General features: G+C 44.2%; 1 protein-coding gene across 1 annotated transcript in view; it reads right to left on the bottom strand.

The window, feature by feature from the left end:
• CLEC3A (C-type lectin domain family 3 member A) overlaps positions 1-4,153 on the bottom strand; it is a 20,459-nt gene extending 16,306 nt beyond the window's left edge. Inside the window, exon 1 of the mRNA XM_077454495.1 lies at positions 3,854-4,153. Within this exon, the coding sequence (XP_077310621.1) occupies positions 3,854-3,968 (115 nt within the window). The 5' untranslated portion in view covers positions 3,969-4,153. The remainder of the gene's footprint in view (positions 1-3,853) is intronic.
• Positions 4,154-19,915: the final 15,762 nt, after the last annotated feature.

Here is a 19,915-nt window from a genome sequence, read left to right as displayed (position 1 = left end):
AAGCTCTGAATATACTCTCAGATGTCACCATGTTCTTAATAGCTATTTAAATGTTATCCTTCCTGCTGTTTACCAGAGCACAGTGTCCTTGTATTTAGGACGCAGCGATCTTCTTTTTTTTTACATGTTCTACACCAAATATTCTTTTCATGCCTTTTTTTTCCAGAAAATCCGCAACATTTCCTGTCTGAGCTGTGTAAACACTGAAATGGACCCAGTGTACTTGCAGGGACTTAATTTTATTAGACTGTACTTGTTAAAGACTTTTCAGATAAACACATAGCTCCCAACTGTTTCTCATCTGGGCTAAATCCCTCCATCCCTCTTTCCTCCACAGCTGACCTTTTTGATCTGACCTCTATATAAAAAAAACAAAAAAAAAAACCTACCGCGTAACTAATAAAGGGATCTATTTATAAAACATCTGTTGGATGAATTTTTCCCTGTATTTTCTCTACTATGACTTCCTATGACTGTCAGCTCCCTCTAGTGGCCAAAATGCAGAATATTTTTCTGAAATACCTTAATCAGAAAATACACTGCATTCTGACCTTCCCTACCCTGTTTCCCCAAAAATAAGACCTAGCGTGATTGTCTTTGATGGCTGCAATATAAGCCCTACCCCCCCAAATAAGCCCTACCCTGTTTCCCCCCCAAAAAAGCCCTACCCTGAAAATAAGACCTACAAGGACTTTAACTAGGACTTATTTGGGGGGGGTAGGACTTATATTGCAGCCAGCACCGACAATCACGCTAGGTCTTATTTGCGGGGAAACAGGGTACTGACAGACCAGCTGCCTGCCTTTAAATAGGCAGACCGCTGTTCTGCTTGTGTCCAATCACAGCTGGAGTGGGTCGCCGGTGGTGCGTGTGCGCGTCCCAGACCCAGAAGAGCAGGATCACGTACTGGGTACATGATCCTGCACAGGAGAGCCGCCTTGGCTCGGTATATATACAGTATACAGTCAGCAAGTGGTTGATCAGGAAATATATTGCATTTTGGCCACTAGAGGGAGCTGATAATCATGAGAAGTCATAGTATGGGAGAAATTTATGTATCCTGGATAAATGCTTGTGACATTCATCCAAACAAATATTTTATAAATAGACCCCAAAGTGTCTTACTACACTACACCTTTTATCCAGACTTTAAATGTTTGCGTTTGTTTTGTGACACAACCAGTAGAAGGAAAAAGTAAGTGAAGAAAAAGCAATTGTGGGTTTAACCACTTCAGCTCCAGAAGGTTTACACCCCTTCATGACCAGGCCATTTTTAGCGATACAGAACTCTGTCACTTTAACTGACAATTGCGTGGTCGAGGGACGTTGTACCCAAATAAAATGTGTCTTCCCCCCCCACAAATAGAGCTTTCTTTAGGTGGTGTTTGATCACCTCTGTGTTTTTTTTTTTTTGCGCCATAAACAAAAAAAGACCGACATTTAAAAAAAAAAACTATATTTTTTACTTTCTGCTATAAAATACATCCAATAAAATATGTAAAAAAATCTAATTTCTTCATAAATTTAGGCCAATATGTATTATGCTATATGTTTTTGGTAAAACAAAAAATCCCAATAAGCGTATATTGATTGGTTTGCGCAAATTTTATAGCGTCTTCAAAATATGGGATAGATTTATGAAATTTTTCATAATTTTTTTTTTTTTTTTTTTACTAGTAATGGCGGCGATCAGCAACTTATAGCGGGACTGCGACATTGTCATAAGAAGTCTGATACGAGAAATATTTATGTATCCTGGATAAACGCTTGTGACATTCATCCGAACAAATGTTTTATAAATAGACCCCAAAGTATCTTACTACACTACACCTTTTATCCAGTCGCTAAATGGTTGCATTTGTTTTGTGGCACAAGCAAGTGTGGGTTTAACCAATCATTACTTGCATTTTATTTTTTTCATAGTCCATATAATGTGGACATTGTGGGAAAAGGATGTCCTTTGCCTATTTCTCTTCTGCCTAAAGGACTTTCTTTTTTTCTGATCTCAGGGAGGCATGTTATAAACGTCAACATAATTTTAAAACTAAGTACAGTGGTAACTTGGATTACGAGCATAATTCGTTCCAGAAGAATGCTTGTAATCCAAAGCACTCGTATATCAAAGCAAGTTTCCCCATAGAAGTCAATGGAAACTCAGATAATTCATTCTACAGTGACTGCTATTGTATGCAGTACCGCATGTGGCCAGAGGTAGGGGGGGCATCGGAGACCGCTTGGAGATGCTCGGATGCACCCGCAGACACTCGAAGAGGCTCAGACACACTCAGGAATGGAATGTTTCCGGGTGTCTCCAAGCGGCTCCGTGTGTCGCCGGCGCCCCCTGCACTTCTGTACAGAGCACTTCCTTTTCATTCATATGCAGTGCAGCTTAGGATGCAGCAAAAGGATTGGGGATCTCTGTCCTCAAATGTGAGACACCCTGATATTTCACCTAATCCCTCCAACAGTGATACAAAAAGTAAATGGTAAGAAAATAATAAAGAATTGTAAAAAAAAAATTAAAAATGAAAAAAAATTATTAAAAATATTTAAGGGCTCATTCACACAGGTTCTCTGGCTTATACAGTGTTACAGTGTGTATGAGCAGTTGAGGAGCGCCTGTTACTCTAGGGGGGGGGGGGGGATGCAGACAAGAGGAGGTATGTTTATATAAAACAGCATAAGGTCTAAATACAACTGTTTTATTAAATTGAACATACATTGAACTGGTCAAATTTTCTCTTTGTTTTCTCAACAAAAGAATTCAGTCAATGAAAAAGATCACTTAAGCCTCAGGGTTAGGCTTAAGTTAGCCATAGATGGACCAGAATACTGTTTCATAGCATTGTTAGAGGCTTCTAAACTATATATATTTATCCAAATGTATTTGCCAACACTATTTCCTTTACTATTTAAATGACTATGTAGCCAGTTAGTTCTGGGCCCCCAATGCTGCCAGTGCCTATTGGAGTTGCATGGTTAGCAGTGGCCATAGTTAAAGCATGTCCAAGCCCAACAACCATAATATAATTTATTGCAGCTTACCAGTCTTTAGATGTGGTGACTGCAACTAGTAATCCTGTCAGTAAGACACTTTCTAACATAGAGTGACATTGCTCATTCACCGTACTGCATCATTGAAAGAGCAGCATTGTCCCCCTAGGCCACCTTCCTGATTTGGATTACAAACACCACCCTCTCTCCTTGGCTCATTTACATAGAGGGAGATGTTCTGTAGATCACAGAGAATAGCTAATACCTTTAACAATGATAACATTGTTTTAATCAGCAGCTCATTGCACACAGATATCTTACATAGTTAGCCTGGTTGAAAAAAAGACACAAGTCCATCTAGTTCAACCAATAAAAGGGAAAAAAAAATCAATCAATCTTATATGCACAATCCTATACCCACAGCTGACCCAGAGGGAGGCAAAAAAACCTCAGCAAAGCATGATCCAATTTTCTCCTGCGGGGGAAAAAAAAACTTCCTGACCCCCCCCCAAATATCTATTTTTCTTTTCTTTCACAAAATGTACTAAAGCTTTTAATAAATAAAACTAAAGCAACCACCACATCCCAGGAGTGGTAAGCTGCAGTATTTCAAATGTTTGTTCTTAGGGTTTAGATATGCTCTAAAGTGTTGCGTTGGCCCTAAGTACCCTCATATTGTTGTTCTGAGACCCCAAAGTGTTAATAATCTGGATGCCCCCCCATTTTATGACCATGCTTGGGCTTCTGAGTCATACATTGTGCAACTAAAATTTGATAAAGCACCAAGTTTTTTGAATAAAAAGTTTGTAAACAAAAATTTTTTTTGATAAATCAGATTACCAAAATTCTCACATCTCACCTTTATCCTTGGAGCGACGGTCCTTCTTGTTTTTTACGCTAGAAGTCTGTCCGCTGATCTGGCCCAATAGCAATATGGTAATTACAAGTATAACGGTAAATCCTACTCGACCCATCTTGCTAGCGACTGTATAAGTGATCGTCCCGGATCAGGAGCAAGATTTCATGAACTTCCACTCACTTTGAGCCTGAGTTCTGTATACAAGCACTCCTTACTTACCGATGTGCTAAATGCTTCACTTGGCTGATGCATAAGGTGCTTCCTTGTTCTCCTTTCCACTCTCACATTTTATGCGTGCTGTCTTTTCTGCCTCTACAGGAATGAATACCCCTCTGTTGACCTGCAGAACACATGAAAGAACTGACAGTTTAAAGGACCTGTTCATCCTACAACTAGGGGAAGCTTCTGTAGGAGGCTATAGGAAGAAACTGTAATCTGTCAATGACCTCTCTGTTATGCATTCATGTTTATATGTAGGTACCTGTATCTTCTTGTTGGTAATAGAGGTACATTATGGGGCTGGTGCAATAAGAAAACCAACAAATATTCATATTATCTAAAAAGTCAATTTAGGTTTCCTCCGAAATCCTGTTCTGTATATGCCCCAGAAGCCTGGAGTTGGTCAGTCAAGAAAACTAAAAATGAATGTATAGCCCAAAAGTTTTGAGAAGGACACATATTAATTTTTTTTTTTTTTTTTTTACATTCAAGAAATATATTTATTGGGACACATATTAATTTTGACAACGTCTGCTGCTTTAGTGTTTTTAGATCTTTTTGTCAGATGTTGCTATGGTATACTGAAGTTATATTACAAGCATAAGTGTCAAAGGCTTTTATTGAGAATTACATTATGTTTATGCAAAGAGTCAATATTTGCAGTGTTGACCCTTTTACTACAAGACCTCTGTCGTTCAGCGTGGCATGCTGTCAAACAACTTCTGGGCCACGTCTTGACTCATGGCGGCCCATTCTTGCATAATAAATGCTTGGAGTTTGTCAGAATTTGTGGGGGGGGTTTTTTTGTTCACCCACCTCTTGGAGATTGACCACAAGTTCTCAATGGGATAAAGGTCTGGGGATTCTCCTGGCCATGGACCCAAAATTTCAATATTTTTTTCCCCAAGCCACTTAGTTATCGCTTTTGCCCTATGGCAAGGTGCTCCATCATGCTGGAAAAGGCATTGTTTGTCGCCAAACTGCTCTTGCATGGTTGGAAGAAGTTGCTCTTGGAGGATGTTTTTGTACCATTCTTTATTCATGGCTGTGTTCTTCGGCAAAACCGTGAGTGAGCCCACTCCTTGGCTGAGAAGCAACCCCACTAGGGTTGCCATATCATCCCTTTAATCCAGGACAGACATTAATTACACACATGGCTGATTAAGGTGGTAATTAAACTCACTTGGTGCCTTATCTGCATTAAATCATCCTCAGAACCTGTGTAATTAATATGTGTTCTGGATTAAAGGGATGATGTGGCAACCCTAAACCCCACACATGAATGAATTTAGGAGGCTTTACTGTTCGCATTACACAGGACTGATGGTAGTTCTCACCTTTCCTTCTCTGGACAAGGTTTTTTCCAGATGTCCCAAAAATGGGGATTCACCAGAGAAAATGACTTTACCCCAGTCCTCCGCAGTCCAATCCCTATAGCTTTGCAGAATATCAGTCTGACCCCAGACGATGTCTACGAGGACGAAACGCGTCGGGAGGACTCCACTGCAGCTGATTTTTATTTGAAAAGCGCTTGATTCACTTCTCGAATGTAAGTTTGTTATTATTTTAATAAATTTTGTTTTTTAATGGTATTACACTATATGGCCCCATCTTCTTATTTCAATGCGTCCAACATCCTGAGCTGGACCTTTATACAATTGGAGAAAACCTATCATTATCAAGTATACTGGTGGAGAGACCGTTTTGATATTTCCCTGGAGATTTAATCTCCCTAAGTAGGGATGAGCTTCGTGTTCGAGTCGAACATACGTTCGACTCGAACATCGGCTGTTCGCCTGTTCGGCGAATTCCGAACGTTATGGGCCGTTCGCGCCAAATTCGTGTGGCACTCACGGCCCACAATGCACTGCGATGGCGCAGTGCATTGCTGGCTCATGATTGGCCAAGCATGCACTGTGACCCCGCATGCTTGGCCAATCACAGCGCCGGCAACGAGGAGAGACATGATTGGCCACAGGCAGGATGCCTGTGGCCAATCATAGCTCAGGCTGTGTAGTATACGCCCCACACTATATAAGGCCGCCAGCGCTCTTCTGTAGTGGTTGTTGTCTGCATGCCCTGACCGCAGTATACACCGCTATATTCACCTATATATCTAGCGATATATCTATCTTTTATAATAGAGCTTGCAGTCAGTGTTAGGAGATTGTACGTGCTGTCTGCGTGCTCTGAACCCAGTATACACTGCTATATCCACCTATATAGCTAACTATCTTGCTCGTTTTAAATAGAGCTGTCAGTCAGTGTTAGGAGATTGTGCATGCTGTCTGCGTGCTCTGAACGCAGTATACACCGCTATATCCACCTATATAGCTAAATATCTTGCTCGTTTTAAATAGAGCTTTCAGTCAGTGTTAGGAGATTGTGCGTGCTGTCTGCGTGCTCTGAACGCAGTATACACCACTATATCCACCTATATAGCTAAAGATCTTGCTCGTTTTAAATAGAGCTTTCAGTCAGTGTTAGGAGATTGTGCGTGCTGTACAAATTATACAGGGGTGAAAACCCTTCCCTATGTTTTCCAAAAAGCTTAAAAATTGTTTTTTTTGACTGGAGCTACACTTTAAAAATGTACCAGTTGAAAATTACAAACAGATTCAACTTAACACAACAAACCTACACAGTCTCTGCCTGTATACTGCTGTTCTGAGTATATAGGGCCTGGAGGCCACACGTATTTCCTTTTTTTAATATGGGTACGGGGTTCCCCTTAATATGCGTACAAAACCCAAAGGGGCTGGTAATGGGCAGGGAGGGCTACCCATGCCATGTTTCTCAATGATTTTCAACCATATTGCAGGAACCAGATATAACATTAAAACCGCAAGCAGTTTTAAATGGTGTTATTTCCGTTTAATGTCATTTTGTGCAGGGAACGTTCTAAACACGGGAAACACGTGGCACTTCACAGGCATACTACAGACACCCCCCAGGCACCATATTTAAAGGAATATTTCACTTTTTTTTTTCACTTTAATCGTCATTAAAATCAGTGCTCCCGCCAAAACGGCCATTTTTAAAAACATTTTAGGCATTGACCCATGTTCCTTGGGGCAGGAGCCAGGTCCCCAAGCCCTTTTTAGGACAGTATCTTGCATATTAGCTGTTAAAATTAGCACTTTTAATTTCGAACGTTCGAGTCCCATAGACTTCAATGGGGTTCTAACGTTCGTACGAATTTGGGGTCCGTTTCGAAAGTTCTGGTGCGAACCGAACGGGGGGTGTTCGGCTCATCCCTATTCCTGAGTTGGAATTTCTACTGGTACTACAAAAAGCCCGTATGACCCTTTGAATATATATTCCTTTGGGTCAGATACGTTTGGTAAGCCCGCGTCCACAGTGGTGGTAGGATTGTCACGTGGTGTTTGGATGATATCTCTTTAAGAGTGAAGGTGGACAGGAGGGGGCGTGGCCGGATGAGTGAGTGAGAGTGTGAGAGGTTGCACTGCCTGCGCCTCCCCTCGTCCCCCCCGATAGTTGCCTGGATGCAGCGCTTTTAGAACATGCAGCCTACACTGGGATGGCCCTACCTCTTTCCCCTGTAAACTCTGTGGAGGTAGCCCGAGCGAAACGGAGCCTGTGTGTCCGTAGCGGCTGAGGGCGATCCCGCGGGTGATCCAGCTATCGCGAGATCCCCTCCCAGCGTCCCCGCGGAGAAGCGTAGAGCGAGCGGCGTACCCGGAGGTAGCCGAGGAGAGCCGAGGGGAAGCTACGTCACCGCATAGGCCAAAGCATCGCGAGATTACAAACGAACTGTAGCGCAGAAGAGGGCTCTTTGAACACCGCATGTGGAACGGGGATTCCAGAATCTTGACTTGCCAAGCGGAGCATCTGTGCAATCTGTGGCATCGGCCTGGGTTGAGTGGTAACACGGGGAGACGAGTGGGGGGTGAGGAGGTAGAAATACAAGCGAAAATGTATGGGACAAGATCTGCCATGTATGACCACTGGTAACAAGTAGATTTACATATAGCGGATACCCTCCATCCAACTCCCTGTTATCCCCTGTTTCTCTTGTGATAAGCAAAAATACGAAACCATCCGGCCTGACTGTTGAACTGCTCCCTAAGGGTTTAAGAGCCGAAAAGCACTACATAATGCTACATAAATTCACCTGCTTTATAATACTACTTAAACTGTATTTAAATACGCAATCGCATTGATCCTGGTGTGGGGTTAGCAAGATTACCAAGCATTTGGATTAAGGTCGCTGTACTAGCTACATTGCTCTGTGTTGTAATAATATAGTACAAAGGGAGGAATAGAGGGCTTTGCCCACCATTGCTACATTCCTGCCGTACCACTTTTTCATTCCTAGTTAAGCTGCCCCTAGCCCCAGACCATGCTCAGTAAAAAGGCCACGGAGGATACACTCCTTAGCGAGGGGAACCAGAAAACCCGGGCAGGCAAAGAAAAAGCAAGCCAGGCCTCTGCAGCAGCAGCTGCAAAACTCGAACGCTATGCACATGCAACTTCACCAACTAGGAAAGGTCATCACCAGATAGTCGGGCAGTCAAGGTCACAAGGGATGACATCAGAAAGGAGAAGCACTGGTCACCCAGCATTAAACCCTAATGCCTCACTAATTGGCAACAAAGCAAATAACCCGGGGCTAGTAGAGGGCACGGTAACATGCAATGTACCAGCACCAGTAGAACCCGTAACACGTCCACTAGCAGGGGAAGGTGAACCCACGCTACGAGACATATTGGCTGCAGTTAATGATTGTAAAGACTCTATCCGCGGCCTTGATAACCAGCTAACTAGCATTAAAGTTGAACTACACTCCATGGGCCAATTGCTGAGTAACACTGTGGAAAGAACCACAGTACTTGAGGGAAAACTAAGCACGGTTGAGGATGAGCTTTATCCGCTCCAGCAAAAAATAATTGGGCTACAGAAGCAGCTTACTATCCAGACGTCAAAATTAGATGAATTTGAGAACAGAAATCGCAGGAATAATGTACGCTTGATTGGTCTACCAGAGGGGAGTGAGGGCTCTAACCCCATAGCCTTCTTGGAAAACTGGTTTAGAGAACTCCTGGGGGACGTTTCCTTTACAGCACTCTTTGCTATAGAAAGGGCACATAGAGTGCCAATTAGAGCTAGGCTACCAGAAGGCCGCACTAGACCACTGATACTGAAATTTATGAACTACAACGACCGAGTCATTCTGATGCAAAGGGTCAGAGAATTAAGGGACATCTTCTATAAAGGGACTAGAGTGTCATTTTACCCGGATTTTTCACCAGATTTACAGAAGCAGAGGGCGGAATTCATCCCCATCAAGCGTATTCTGCAAGAACATCATATAGCCTATGCATTGTTATACCCGGCTCGACTACGCATGACTGCCCTGGGCTCAACCCTCTTCTTTAGCACCCCAAACGAGGTTAAGAGGTGGCTGGAGGAACATGGGGGGGATCTTTAGTGCTCTCCAGCGCTATTGTGTCTGGGGAGCTGGGGATCCCTCTTGGTATCCTCCTCCCTCCTCTTCTCAAAAAATTTTTTTTTTTTTTTTTCCCCCTTTTTTTTTTTTTTTTTTTTTCTCCTCTTAAGTTAATTTGAGATCTACACGAAGAAATTCTTAATCACCAATCAGCTATGTCAATTATACACGCAGAATTATAACGTCTAGGAATGGTATGTTATGTAATTTGAGATATTGTAACATTTATAGGTAATACGAGCTTGGCACGGGGGGGGAAGAGGGGGAAGGAAAGGGAAAGGGGAAGAAAAAAAAAAAAAAAAAATCTAATCATTTAGCATATCGTATGCACATAATAGGCACAAATGCACTTATTGTCTAGAGATGGAATGCTATGCAATAAATGGGATATTAGGGACACTTTTTATTACGTAGGTGGGGGTCAAGCTAGTACCCCCCCCCCCCTTCTTCTTTTTTTTTTTTTTCTCTCTCTCACTATATCGGGGGGAATTGAATAATAACAGTATAGCAACTATAGAATAATAGAGTGATTGGATTAGCATTTATATATGATTGAGGGGATAAGTCGCACCAAGCAAGGCCACCTGTATAGGGTGAAAATAGCACAAACATATAATATATATATGTGAAATTTTTTTTTATTTTTTTCTCTCTATATGAGGGGATGAGCTCAATTGAATGCTGGATTAAGATGGTGTTATATGAACATTATGTTTGGAACTAGCTGGGGCGGACCTCCAGGTAAATTGAGGGGCGGGGGGGGGGGGATGGGGCGGGGCGCCTTGGGTCTTTTTGAGTGAATGCATAAGAGGGCCACCATAGCGACCCCTAGGGGATGCCCTGATGGGCAGAGGAGTGGGGGTGGGGTGGTGGGGGGGCTAAGGGACACTTTGAGGAGTAGGGATGGGTGGGGCGGAGGGCTATGGGTAGGTAGGGGTGGGTGGGAGGGCAGGAGGGAGGGGGGATCTTCGAGCGCACACTGTGGGTACGGGGGGCTGGGATGGAGTGGGGGGGGAGGGGGGAGGGGGCCTGCCGTGAGAGGGTGGGTTTCCCTCCCCCCTCTCCCCCTGCCCCCGGCCAACATAGCGACTGCCAGTGGCTATGAGTAGAGTAAGCATTATATCGTGGAACGTGAGGGGGTTGGGAGATCCCAAGAAGCGAGCAGCGGTTATGCTGGAAACAGAGAGGGGGGGCCCAGGCTTACTTTTTCTGCAAGAAACGCACCTAACGCCTAGCACAGCTTCACAGCTAAATAATCGGAAATTCCAAGCATACTACCACTCCTTCCATACGTCATATTCAAGAGGAGTGAGTGTTTTAGTTAGGAGGGGCACGGATTTTCTATGTAAGGAGGCCTCTATCGACGAGGTGGGGAGATTTGTTTTTCTATATGGTCTGATGAGAGGGCAATACTACATCTTTGCCAATATCTATATACCTCCTCCCTTTAAGCTGGAGGTTATGTACAAACTACTGACATTCTGTTTGGATAAGCCGGGAGTTCCGTGGATAGTACTAGGTGATTTTAACGAAACACTTGACGGGAACCTGGATAGGTTTCCTAAACCTGACGGGGCTAGAACAGGGCGACTGCAGGGATTTTTATCCGAAACAGGATTGAGCGACCTATGGCGAACGCGACATCCCCAGGAGAGACAGTATTCCTGTTTTTCTAGGACCTACTACACGTTGTCAAGAATTGATATGATTTTTGGAAATAAAGAGGCAGCAGAAGTGGTACAGGACATCGAATATGGGGCAAGGGGGATTTCAGACCATTCCCCCTTGTCCATTATGGTGTCCTTGGGAGCCAGAACAGGCCCAGGGGAGTGGAAGATAAACCCCGGCTGGCTGGAGCTAATGGATAGTTCTAGTCCTTTTCTGGATAAGATAAAGGAATTCCTTCTAATAAACAAGGGTACAGCCTCACCCGGAATAGTGTGGGATTCTCTTAAAGCCTATATTAGAGGTATATTAATCCAACAAATTACAATAACTAAAAAGAAAGCTCGAGAACAGGAGTCAGCAATAAGAAATAGGGTTACCATGGCGGAAAGCGCATATTTAGATGCCCCATCACCTGAAAGTCAGAAGGTATGGCTAGATAGCCAACAAGCTTATAAAATGGCTCTTTTAAAAAAGGCAGAGAACCGGCGAATATTCCAACGGCAGCACTATTTCGGTGAAGGGGAGAGGGTGGGCCGAGCCCTCTCCCTTCTGGTCCAAACTAACAGCTCCCCTACAGCAGCCCAGGTGATTAAGTCGCCAAACGGCGACCTTGTCTCTAGCCCCCCCGCGATCATGAGAGTAATCTATGATTACTATAATAACTTATATAAATCACCACCGCGAGGTCAAGGTAGCTTTGCTACAGATTTCCTACTTCAAGCAACAATTCCAACATTACCAGAACAGGATAAAATATGTCTAGAGGCCCCACTTACGCTGGATGAGTTGAAAAACGCAGTAGCTGCAATGCCCAATTATAAATCCCCAGGCCCAGATGGGTTGCCAACGGAAATTTACAAGCGTTATGGTGAAGTGCTATTGCCGGAGCTCTTGGAGACATTGAACCATGCACTTGAGGTGGGTGAACTCCCCGCCTCAATGCTGGAAGCCAATATAACTCTAATACTTAAGGAGGGGAAAGACCAACAGGAAGTCTCATCATATCGGCCAATATCCTTGCTGTGCTCGGATATTAAAATTCTAGCTAAGGCCCTAGCAACCCGTTTAAATAAACATATCCATAAACTAATACATCCAGACCAGTCGGGTTTTATCCCGGGCAGGACAACCAGCACCAATATCAGAAGAGTTTTCCTTAATATTCAAACACCCAGGGACAACGATGGGCCGGGAGCCATTTTGGCCTTAGATGCGACTAAGGCCTTCGATAGCCTGGACTGGGGCTACTTGTGGGGAGTGTTGGAGAGGTTTGGCCTTGGTACTCAATTTATCCAATGGATAAAACTACTCTATAATCGGCCCAGGGCAAAAGTCAAGCTGGGGTCTGAATTTTCGGAGGCTTTTCAGCTGGAGAGAGGCACAAGACAGGGGTGCCCATTGTCACCCCTCTTGTTTGTATTAGCCATGGAACCCCTGGCTGTCATGGCAAGATCACGCCTGGACATCCAGGGATTCCGGCGCGGTGTAAGGGAGGATAAAATCACCCTGTTCGCGGATGATGTCCTGTTCTTTATTGGGGACATGGATTCAACCCTGAACAGGGTAGTGCAGATGATGGGGGAGTTTGGCCAACAATCTGGCCTTGTAATCAACTGGAGTAAATCAGCTCTCCTACCACTGCTTAGTCCTGGGGTCCAATGGACGCCACCGGTGATCCAGGGTCTGGAGACAGTATCTAGCCTGAAGTACCTGGGTATCTGGATCTCCGGGGAAGTGAATCAGTATATCAAGGAAAACCTATTACCATTATTAACTAAACTGAAGCAGAAACTTAACAGGTGGTGTGGCCTTCCTCTCTCGGTGGCAGGACGGTGTAACTTAATAAAAATGATCTGGCAGCCACAAATATTGTATATTCTACACAATTCCCCAATCTGGATTAATCAGAAGTGGTTTAAAAAAATGGATTCTCTTATCCGAGATTTAATCTGGAAAAAGGGGCATGCCCGGATTGGGCTACAGACGATGCAGCTTCCTGTAGCGGAGGGAGGATTGGCCATACCCCACTTGAGTTCATACTTCTTGGCCGCCCAACTCCAGAATTTAGAAGGGGCAGGGCTCCAAGAGGGAGGGTCCCCAAACCATAAACTGATGATGGTCGGGGCACCCCACAAGCTACTCGCTGAAGCCCTAGAGGCTAACTCATTTGCCCATAGATGCCCCACCAATACACTAATGAGGAAGGTATGGCACAATGCAAAGCAAACCTTGGGATACGTGGGGGTAACCGGCTACATGCCCCTATGGCACAATCGACACTTACATGAACTAAACAATATAGATAGATCTCTAGAATGGGACAGACAGGGAATCAATAGGTTGGTGCAATTGTACGACGGGAATGTAATGAAATCTTTTGAAGCCCTCAGACAGGAATTTGATGTCTCTAACAAGACATTTTACAAATATTTACAGTTTAGACATGGTATTCAAGCTCAATACGGGTCATTTGAGATTGAACGGACCGAAATTCCTCTACTCCAGGGACTCATGGACCGCCGGCAAGCAAAAGGCCAGATCTCCAGATTATATACCAAGATCAGGGGAAGGACCTTGAAGGGAGAGGGCCCGGAGAAGAGCAGGTTGGGGTGGATAGGAGATGTGGGCCCGATAACCAAGGAACAATGGGATAAGATCCTCGAACAGGGGAGATTGGTCTCTATATCCCCATCGCAGTGTGTGTCACATTTGTTTCTTATATACAGGGTATATTATACCCCCTATAAATTGTGGAAAATTGGCAGGAAAGCCAGCGACAGCTGTCCCAGATGCGGGGCACTGGGGGACCTTTTTCATATGGTTTGGAAATGTCCAAAATTGTATGGATACTGGTTAAAAATTGTACTTAGTATAAACAGGATCTTTAAGATCTCCCTGAAACCAGAGGCCAGGATTTGCTTATTAGGGATTTTTGAGGAGGATAGAATCTCCCCCTTAATCAAGCTGTCGGTTTTGAGATGTTTATATCAGGCCAGACGGCTGATAGCTGTAAATTGGCAAGCCAAAAACCCCCCGACAATTGAACATTGGTCAAATGCAATCAATTCTACCATCTGGTGCGAGAGAGCTATGTTTATAAAGCAAAACAACCTAAAAAAAATTTGGAGCAATATGGAACCCGTGGCTGACCGATATGGGTTATCCCCCTGAGGAGGCTAATGTGAGGGCGACTTAGCACTTTCTGAAGCGCTGGCGGCGATGGCTCTTCCTCCTTGGCTCCCCTTTGTCCTTTTTTTTTTTTTTTTTTTCCTTTATCTCCCTCTCCATACCAACTTGTTGCTATTGCTCTTTAATTAGCTGACCATTATTAGCGGGGCTCGCGCTAGCAGTGTGTGCTCGAAGAGGGTGTGGGTGGGAGGGATGGGGAGGTTGGGGCGGAGGGCGCGCCCGGCGCGAAGTGCGAGTCGGGGGCGTCCCTCCGTATTGTATTACTTATGTACGTAAGGTGGATATTTGTTAATTGTGGAAAGCACTATGCTCTTTGTACAAAAAATCTTTTTTAACTGAGATGAAGGAACTAATAAAAAAAAGAAAAAGAAGAAAAAAGTAAGGAAATACGCCACGATGATGTGGAATTGGGAGGAGATATAAATGAGCTGCAAGGTGAATTAAGTCTCCTGCATAAACTCACTGAGGTGGCAAAAAAAAAAAAAAAAAAAAAAAAAAAGAGTGAAGGTGGACTGATCATTTGACTACACACGTGGGACTGGATTATTCCTATCAAACAAAGAGACTCAATGTTTATACCAACAAACTGTTTTGTTTGGGATACTGATTATTTCTGTTTTTGCACACAAAGCAATATATTTTTATGTGGTAAATGTCTTATAGACACATCTAATGCACATTTTTTTGAGATAAATTGTTTATTAGCACCACTTTGGTGTTTATTTAGATTAACGTTCCTATCATAAGGAACATTGGCATAGCCCTAGGTGGTTGCACACAGCGGTTAATATACAAGTTTTTGTATTTTCTTCACTTTTTTCTTTTTTGGGTTAGCGCTACATGTTTACTTAGATTGTACACTTTTTATCTAAAAATATCCATTTGGTTGTGTTAGCAGCTTTTTTATGTTTGGATAGTGCAGTCTCTTCTTTTACGACGGTTCTTTAATTCTTCCAAAGATGTAGCGAACTGGCTGGAGTTCCTACCCCCACCTGGATGAAGACCATGGCCTTTACTACAATCTGGATCAGGCATGTACTGGCCATTGAGACTACAGGGAGTTTCCCGGTGGGCCGATGGCTCAGTGGGCCGGTTTCAGTGACAAAGTAATGGCTGCATGGCTTGCCCTCAACTTCACGCAACGTGATGTGAGAAAGATGAGAAAAATACAGAGGAGAATAAGTGAAATAATAAAAGAGGTTAGTGAGGACTCCTTATGTTATGCTACTTATGTTTTTTTGCAAAATTACGTATAGTTTTATATACTGTTTTTGTGCTTGTTTGCAAAATTAAAGTGGGCTGGTCTGGATGAAGTCCAGGGCCAAATTTTTGTCCCAGTCCAGCCATGATCTGGATACTACACCTCTGGCTGCTGTCTCTGGGCTGAGAGATATGGGATCCTTCTATTTCGTCACTTGTTAGGGTTCTTGTTACTTACCCTGGTTCGCCCCCTTCTGTGTTTAGAGAGCTCCACCAGTAGTTTTGGGCTCCCTCCCAGCTTGCAGAGGCAATCAGGATATCTTTGCTGCATGGATTTTCAAGCGTTGTGCCCCTGGCCTGGTCCAGGTGAATATTCTGACTCTATTCTGGTTCTATTATTCCTTTATCCAGTACCTCCTGACGGGAACTTTATGTATCTTTCTCCGCTATCAGTTCCAGAAGGCAGAAAGGACTAAAGACTATTATGGGGTGATTCTCACTCACATTTTGAAACGCGTCTCCTGAGTTCCAGTTGCCTTCGGGCAGGTTATTGGGGATCTAAGCGGTCTCAAATGATGTGGGTTCTGTGGGGTGGGGGGAGGGGAAGGTTGGTAGTTGCGGTTCATGTTTCGAAAAATGGGTTTTCTATGTTTTGTTACCTTTTTGTATATGGTTTTACTATATATCATTACACTGTTGTTCCTTTGTCATGGTCTGTCTATCTTTGATATATCTAATGGCAATGTGTTAACACTGAGGGGTAGTCTTGGTGCAGGACTGGCCCTGTTTGGGCGAGTCCCTCTATCTGAAGTCCCCTGGGGAGATGGAGTGAGGGCCTTTTCAGTTATGTTACCTTAGCCTTATGTCAACTGTCTCTGTGATTTTGTGGAATGTACGGGGTCTCAACTCCACAGTTAAGAGATCTTTAGTGTTTAATTACCTCAAAAAATATAACCCTTAGCCCTTGTACACACGGTCGGAGATTCCGACAACCGATTCCGGAAGAGGTCCGGAAGTGATGTTGCATACACACGGTTGGACTAAATTGTCGGAAAATCCGATTGTACATAACGTTATCCAATGTTATTTCATTACGACGGGACTACGTTCAGGCTAGTAGCCAATAGCTTTGGTCTAGGAATTTGATCTGAGCATGTGTGGTACTTTGTCCCTCGGAGTAGGCTACACATGATCGGAGTATGTCCGATAGGAGCATTTTGTCGGAAAATTTTACGGGCAAGTTGGAAAGGTTGGTCCGTCGAATATTCAGACGGAAACAGTCCGATGCAGACCACACACAGTCGGAATATCCGACAAAACAGTCCGATAGGACACATTCCGTCGGAATCTCTGACCGCGTGTACAAGGGCTTACATTGTAATTTTGCAGGAGACACATCTCGTGAGGTAATGAATAGAGAAAAGAGAGCACTCCTATGGCCATATCCGTATTGAAAAGTTATAACTAGAAAAATAAAAAAAGGGCAAAAAACAGCCCAAGGTCGGACTTTAAAGGCACATTGGACGATAAATGGATTTAAAAGTATATTGTGTAATACGTGTTTTTAACTCTTTATCTTTTTGCTCTATTTGCACAATGAATTGTTATCAATAAAATATACTTTTGTATTCATTTATCGTCCAATGTGCCTTTAAAGTCCCACCTTGGGCTGTTTTTTGCCTTTTTTTTTCTTTTTCTAGTTATAACATCTTGTGGGGTCTCATATTCTAGGCCTTAAGTGGGCATGGTTTGGCTCGCATTATCATGCCATGCACTCCAGCTACTCTAGGGGGGTCAGTATACTGATACGCAGATCTCTTCCATTTCAGCTTTTAGACCTTAATTTAGATCCGGGGGGGTCGCTATATAGTGATGCATGCCCTATTAGAGGATGTTCCCCTGGTACCAGTGGGGCTTTACTTACCGCCCCCTGCTGATGTTTCTTTGCTTGGCACTATTATGCTAACAGTGCTGGCCTATGGGGTTGATGATGTGCTTTTCCTGGGAGATTTTAATATGAACCCTACTCCTGATCTGGACAGGTTCTCCTCTGCCTCCCAGTGGTCTCTTGGCTTGGCTCAGTGGGTGAGTGCATTAGATCTGGCGGATGCCTGGCTACACTTTCATCCCATCCTTTCGGACTTTCTCACGTATCGATTTAATGTTCCCTTTCCGCACCATGCTTAATAGAGTGTCTGAGGCTGCCATCCTTCCCAGGGGTGTCTCGGACCATGCCCCAGTATGCATTAAGCTGAGGTTCAGGGTACCGGGGGAGAGACTGTGGAGGCTGTCCGAGAACTGGATAGAGGATCCTGCTGTTCAGGAGAGTGTTCAGGAGGGGGTGTGCCAGTACTGGATTTACTGACTCTACTAACCCAACGACTGTTTGGGATGCCTTTAAAGCCTGGTCTTGAGGTGCTTACATCTCCCGTACTGCGGCAGCTCATAAGGCCTCTGCACAGTCACTGGATGAGTTGGAGAAGGAGGTTGGTGTAAAGGAGGCTTCTTATGTTGCTGACCCCAATCCTACTGCATATGGGGCCTGGCAGTTTGCCCAGCCGTGGCTATCCTTGCTCTGAGTAGACATGACCCAGAAGTCTATGTTATATACAGCGCAGAGAATATTTGAACATGGCAATAAGAATGGTAGGTTGCTGGCATGGCTTGCTAAGGGTCAATTTGCCATGACACACATTAGTGGGGTTAAAGATCATGATGGGGGGGAATACTAAGTTCGCCGTTTATATAATTAACAGATTTCTTAGGTACTTAGGTGACCTATAACACATCTGACCTGCACACCTTTCCTAGTCTTGACTCAGACAATTGCGTTAACCTAGAACAGGACATTGCCTTAGAGGAGGTCCAGCTGGCTATGACTCAACTCAAATCAGGGAAGACCCCGAGGGCAGATAGACTCCCCACAGAGTTTTATACACAGCATTTGGGCCTGCTTGCCCTTACTTCATTATTTAAACAATTCTTTCTATTGGAGGCCCTGCCCGATTCTATGTCAGAGGCAGTGGTGGTGGTTCTGGAGCCCAAGCCAGGGGAAGGACCGTGAGGAGTGCTCCTCATACAGACCAATATCGCTTCTTAATGTGGATGCAAAAATTCTAGCAAAGATATTGGCTAATCGTTTACCTGGAATACTTGAAAATGTCATTCATGTTGACCAAACGGGGTTCATGCCTGGGAAGGGCACTGATATCAACCTCCGCCACCTCTTTCTGAATCTCGCTACCCCCCATGACAACAGTGACTGGACAAAAGGTCATAGCGTCTTTAGATGCCAAAAAGGCGTTTGATTCAGTAGATTCAGACATTCTATGGGAAGTGATGAGTAGATTCGGGTTTGGGCCCAAATTCCTTCAGTGGCTGGAAATGTTGTACAGGTCCCCTAGAGCTCGGATTCGTACCAACAATAGAATCTCTGAGTCCTTTCCATTACAGCGGGGGACCCAGGAGGGATGCCCCTTGTCTCCTTCCCTTTTTGCCCTAGCCCTGGAGCCTCTGCCAATTCATATTAGGGAATCTGGCTTGGTCAGCAGTTTACGGGTGGGATCTCTAGAAGAGAAGACATCTTTATATGCGGGCGACACCCTCCTTTATTTGACACAGATTCCTCTCTAAGAGCAGCCCTGGCCCTGTTTAATGAATTTGGTCACTTTTCAGGGATACGTATTAACTGGGACAAATCCACGTTGTTTCTTCTTGACCCCCAGACACAAGCTACTACCCCTCCCACTCAGTTGGTGTGGGTTGAACAGTTTAGATAATTGGACATCCAAGTTGGGAGAGATCCAGCTAAGTTTTCTGACCTCAATATTCTCCTGCTGATATCCCAACTTCAGGCGAAATGCGCTGGATGATCTTTTCTCCCGCTGAACCTCTGTGTCCTTTTCCATTTTCCTTGACCTAAATGTGACAGATCAGAGATAGCCTGATGTAAACTGACACATTTCAGTTTGCAGCCAGCCCCCATAGAGCTATCATGGGCTGCACCTGTGTCTGCTGTGTAAATGGAGTGGTTCTGCACCTAAAAAAAAAAATATATTAAAAGCCAGCAGCTACTAATATTGCAGCTGCTGACTTTTAATAAAATCACACTTACCTGTCCCAGGGTCCAGCAATATCGGCGACAGGTGACGAGCGATCGCTCGTCTCACTGCTGCCCCCGCCGCCATCCTCTGTCAGGGAATCGGGAAGCAAAGCATTACAGCTTCACTGCCCGGTTCCCTACTGCGCATGCGCGAGTCGCGCTGCGCGTCTCTTATGGTCCCCCGCTGTGTCTCTGGGAACTGTGTGTTTCCCAG

This window comes from Lithobates pipiens, unplaced genomic scaffold, assembly GCF_037356315.1.
Source record: "Lithobates pipiens isolate NorthernLeopardFrog02 unplaced genomic scaffold, aLitPip1_a1.2 Scaffold_10, whole genome shotgun sequence".
In the NCBI taxonomy this organism is placed as follows: domain Eukaryota; kingdom Metazoa; phylum Chordata; class Amphibia; order Anura; family Ranidae; genus Lithobates; species Lithobates pipiens.
Note: the sequence above shows the minus strand (reverse complement) of the source record. Positions and strands in the feature narration are given on the sequence as shown.